The following is a 5,000-nucleotide window of genomic DNA, read 5'->3' as shown; positions in this document are numbered from 1 at the left end:
ATGCTTATGTGTGAGTTTGTAAATGAATATATAAATACACATCACTAAATATTGAACGACTTATAAAACAACCAAACAACAATAAAAACAAAAACATTACCAGCGAACAGCTTACTCACCAAAACATAAAACTCGATCCAAATTCCGTTTCTCATTTCCTCCCCAGCTTCGGACAACGGAACAAGCCATGTAAACGATGCCTTCTCATTTGCTTAGCATACTCTTCCTAGTGGCTTTGCATGGTATCGATAACCAGGCAAAGAAGCTTTACACTTGGCCATGGGAAACTATTGATAATTGGACACCTTTAGACCTCTTAGAATGGGGTCATTCCGTGGCACTGAGGACCACAGACTGTTTGGGTAATGTATATGTAATAATGGTATTTTTTGTCATTATTTACTTTAATTTTTGTATTATTTATTATGTTTTCATATATATTTTTGAATTATTTATTGGTTGATGGTATATGTTTGATGTTTTTTTAGTAGATATTACTAATATTAGCTGTATTAGTAGTATCATTATTTTCATTATCTCTTATTGTCTTATTTACTGCAAAATATTTATCTATTCATCTATTCATCTCTTTATCTATCTGTCTATCTATCTGTTTTTTTCGCCTATCTATCGATCCGTCTATTTGTCTAATCTCTATCTCTTGTCTACTGATGTTGTTTTCGTTCATCCATACATCTATCCACCCACCCATCAACCCTTCCACCCACCCATAACCACCCACCCACCCACCCATAAAAACCCACATACCCACCCATAACCACCCAACCACCCACCCATAACCACCCACTCACCCACCCATGACCACCCACAATTCCACCCACCCTTCCACCCACCCACCCACCTCACCTACATAAACGACATTCCCACTCTTCATATCCCACCCATTCCAGATTCTGAACCGATCCGGACAGGTGACGCAAGCACGGACAACATGACAGTCGCATGGTGCCGCATGACAGGCAGCCAATGCAACTTACTCTGTCATGGATTTAGGCACTCGCATTACCTCGTCACGAATGGCACTTGCGTCTGTGCAAAGAGTCCTCAGGAAAAATTCACCAAGTAAGTGTTTTTATTATTGATTTTGTTTAGGGAAAAAAATAAAGTGGAAATTTGGTATGTGAATTCTCTGAGTGGATATATATATGCATACGTACATGCATACGTGCATACATAGCTAAATGCGTGAATACATACATACTTACATATAAGCATGCCTACTTACTTACCTACTTATGTGCATACATACATACATACATGCATACATACATACATACATATGTTCATACATACATACATACATATGTACATACATACATAAATATATACATACATACATATGTACATACATACATGCATATAAGTATGCCTAGCTTGCTTACCTACTTACCTGCATAATTCCATATATACATGCATACAGACAGACATACATACTTACACACAGACAAATACCCAAACAAACACACAGTCACAGAATCAAACAAACCAGTAATTAAACACAAACAAACACAGAAAGACACACACAAAGAAACACAGACACACAAACAAACATAAAAACACACGCAAACAAACAATCACACAAACAAATAAACAAACAAGCAAACAAACACAAACAAACACACACACTTATCTCCCAAAAGCACTAACAGAAATGCCTAAATGTTACCAAGGGTCGACAAAACCTTACGACTGCCCTCTTGCTGGGATTATTACCATCTTGGCAACACTGTGGCTGGAACATATCTGACGGAGAAGAAGAGACTTCCTTGTAACACTGAAGGTATTTTTGTTGTTGTTGTTGTGTGTGATTGGCATTTGAAAGGAATATATATATACATTTATATATATATATGTATGTATGTTTATATATATATGTCTGTTTATATATATATATATATATATATATGTGTGTGTGTGTGTGTGTGTGTGTGTGTGTGTAAATATGTATATGTATATATATATGTGTGTGTGTGTGTGATATAATAAAAAAGAGTACAAAAGTCAAAAGAACCTCAAAATATGTACAGAATGTAAATAAACAAAAAAAAGAAAATATATATATTGTTTAATCTACAGAATAAAAGAAAAAAAAAAAGCCGAAATGAATTTTTTTTTTTTTTTTTTAATCTACAAAAGCTGCACCAACAGCAACACCAACAACATTATTTAAAATCTCCCTCCCTCCCTTGCATTCCAGACCGAGCGATGTGCGAGGCAAGTCTGTTCCACGGCTCCTCCATTCTGCTGTCAGAGATGACCCAGCCTGACCCTGACCCCGGCTTCGTGTCCATGATCAATGACCTTTCACCTTATATATTCCCTCCGACGCCTTTTTACACTTCGGAAGACGGAATTATTGAGGTACGGGAGCCGTTTATAAACGTGCGTAAATGCTTATACATATATGCACACGCAGACGTACAGGCATTTGTACACATACATATATGCAAAGCCACGTACATCCACATACACATATAGAGATAGATAGATAGAATGATATATAGTTAGATAGATATATAGACAGATATAGAGATAGGTAGATCGATAGATAGATAGATGAAAAGAGATAGATAGATACAGATATAGATATAAGCATATACAGATATACACACAAACATACATATACATTTATATACATATATATGTGTATATATGTATGTATATGTATATATATATGTATGTATATGTATATATATGTATATATATAATATGTATGTATATATATGTATACATATGTATATATATGTATATATATGTATATATGTATATATATGCAAATATATGTATATGTATGTATATATATGCATATATATGTATATAAACATATCTACATCTAAATAAATATACCAGAATGAATATATCTACACCTACACGGCCACACCTCCACCAAAACACTCATCTCAATCCCTTTCCCCAGGTACACTTCGACCACCCTGTCCTTGTTCACGGCATAAGCATATACGGAAACGCTTCCTCTGCGTCTCTTGTGTCTTCTTACCAGATTTACTACACTTACGACAACAGCGAAGTGTTTAATGTGACGAACTTCGTAGATTATCATTATTCGTAAGGATATTCGTTGTGTTAAACTTCGTCATGATGTAGATATTACTCTCTGCATGCGTATCTTATCTATATTCGTCTGTCTGTCTGTCTATTATCTATTTTCGTCTATCTATTTTCTATATATCCTTATTTATCTATCTGTCTGTCTGTCTGTTTATTTATATTCGTCTATATGTCTGTCTATTTATCTGTCTATGTCTGTCTTTCTTTCTATATCTTCCTTTCTGTTTATCTACTTATTTATCTAGCTGCTTATCTTTCCATCAATCTATCAACCAATCAATTAGTCAGTCTGTCTACCAATCTATCTATAAATCTATCTATCTATATATCTATCTATTCATCTGATCGTCTGTCTATCAATTCATCTATCTATATGTATCTATCTACATGCATATATAGATAGACTGATAGATAGATAGATATAGAGGTGTGTGTATATATATATATATATATATATATATATATATATATATATGTATGTATGTGTGTGTGTTTGCATATACATGTATATGTATATGTATATGTGTGTGTATATATATATATATATATATGTGTGTATGTGTGTGTGTGTGTGTGTGTGTGTGTGTGTGTGTGTGGTGTGTGTGTGTGTGTGTGTGTGTGTGTGTGTGTGTGTGTGTAAGTGTTATACTAATATATACTTATAAATCTACATATACATATACTTATAATTCAATTTGTAGTAACACTTGCCTCTTTGTCTCCATCTTGACCGCCCGCAGTGAAGAGGACTATGGCGACGTATCAACACTGTACACAGGCTTCGTCTCAGCAAATGGTACAACCACTACCACGACCACTACGACTACTACACGACCTCTCAGTACAACGACCACTGCCCCTTCCTATGCGTTTCCTAAGCCTCCTTTGGTCAAGCATCATGAACTCCGTCCGTTCGTGGCAACGTCGGTTAAGATAGTGCTGTTGGAAACGCCTGTGCAGTAAGGAGGGAGAGAGGGGGGGAGGGAAGGAGGGAGGGAAAGAGGGATGGAAGAAAGGAAAGAGGGATGGAAGAAAGGAAGGAGGTAGGGAGGGAGGAAGAGAGGGAGGGAGGGAGGAAGAGAGGAAGGGAGGGAGGGAGGTGGAAGGAGAGATGGAGGAGGCAGATGAAGAAAGAAGGAGGATGTTGGAGATGTAGAGAGCCTGGAGAGAAAGAGGGAGAGAGAGAGAGAGAGAGAGAGGATGACAGACAGAAGAAAAGAAAGAACGAGAGAAATTGAAAAAGGAAAGAGAACTCTAGAAATTAATATGAGCTCCCCACACCCCCAAAAAGAAAAAAAATATCACATAATTGAAAAAAAAAAACATCAAATCAAATCATGATATTTTACGCAAAAAAAAAATAAAAAATAAAGAATAATAATAATAACAATAGAATTAACAAAAAAATAAATACCACCACCACCAACAACAAAAAATCACTTCTCTTCAACAGCTTTACCATTTCCACACATTTCCAGACTGAAGTTGGACATGTGGGGCTGTAAATACGACCCAGACGTGGATGTAAATCACGCGGTCGGACAAAGTTACGGATGTTATTGGTTCAAGACAAGCCAGATCACCGAAATGTCTGTGGTGAGCGGCTATACTACGGCAGACTATGCTCGGTACTACAGTAGGAGAGAAGTAAGTATATCTGTGTTTATGTATACACGTATATGTATATATACATGTGTGTGTGTGTGTGTGTGTGTGTGTATGTATATGTATATGCACACGCCACACACACACACAAACACATATACTTACATATATGTGTGTGTGTGTGTGTGTGTGTGCGCGTATGTGTGTGTATCTATATATATACCTATATCTATCTGTCTATCAATCTATCTATATATATAGGCTATATATAAGTGTATATATATACACATATACCTAAACACACA

At 35.9% G+C, this 5,000-nt stretch overlaps 1 protein-coding gene across 1 annotated transcript in view; it reads left to right on the top strand.

Moving 5' to 3' along the window:
• Positions 1 to 22: 22 nt before the first annotated feature.
• Positions 23 to 5,000, top strand: part of LOC125026978 — a 5,449-nt gene continuing 471 nt past the window's right edge. The window contains exons 1-7 of the mRNA XM_047615584.1: positions 23 to 362; positions 912 to 1,083; positions 1,692 to 1,801; positions 2,219 to 2,382; positions 2,939 to 3,087; positions 3,831 to 4,049; positions 4,569 to 4,737. Coding sequence (XP_047471540.1) covers positions 197 to 362; positions 912 to 1,083; positions 1,692 to 1,801; positions 2,219 to 2,382; positions 2,939 to 3,087; positions 3,831 to 4,049; positions 4,569 to 4,737 — 1,149 coding nt within the window. The 5' untranslated portion in view covers positions 23 to 196. The remainder of the gene's footprint in view (positions 363 to 911; positions 1,084 to 1,691; positions 1,802 to 2,218; positions 2,383 to 2,938; positions 3,088 to 3,830; positions 4,050 to 4,568; positions 4,738 to 5,000) is intronic.

Source organism: Penaeus chinensis, chromosome 7 (genome assembly GCF_019202785.1).
Source record: "Penaeus chinensis breed Huanghai No. 1 chromosome 7, ASM1920278v2, whole genome shotgun sequence".
In the NCBI taxonomy this organism is placed as follows: domain Eukaryota; kingdom Metazoa; phylum Arthropoda; class Malacostraca; order Decapoda; family Penaeidae; genus Penaeus; species Penaeus chinensis.
This window is presented reverse-complemented; position numbering and strand designations above follow the sequence as displayed.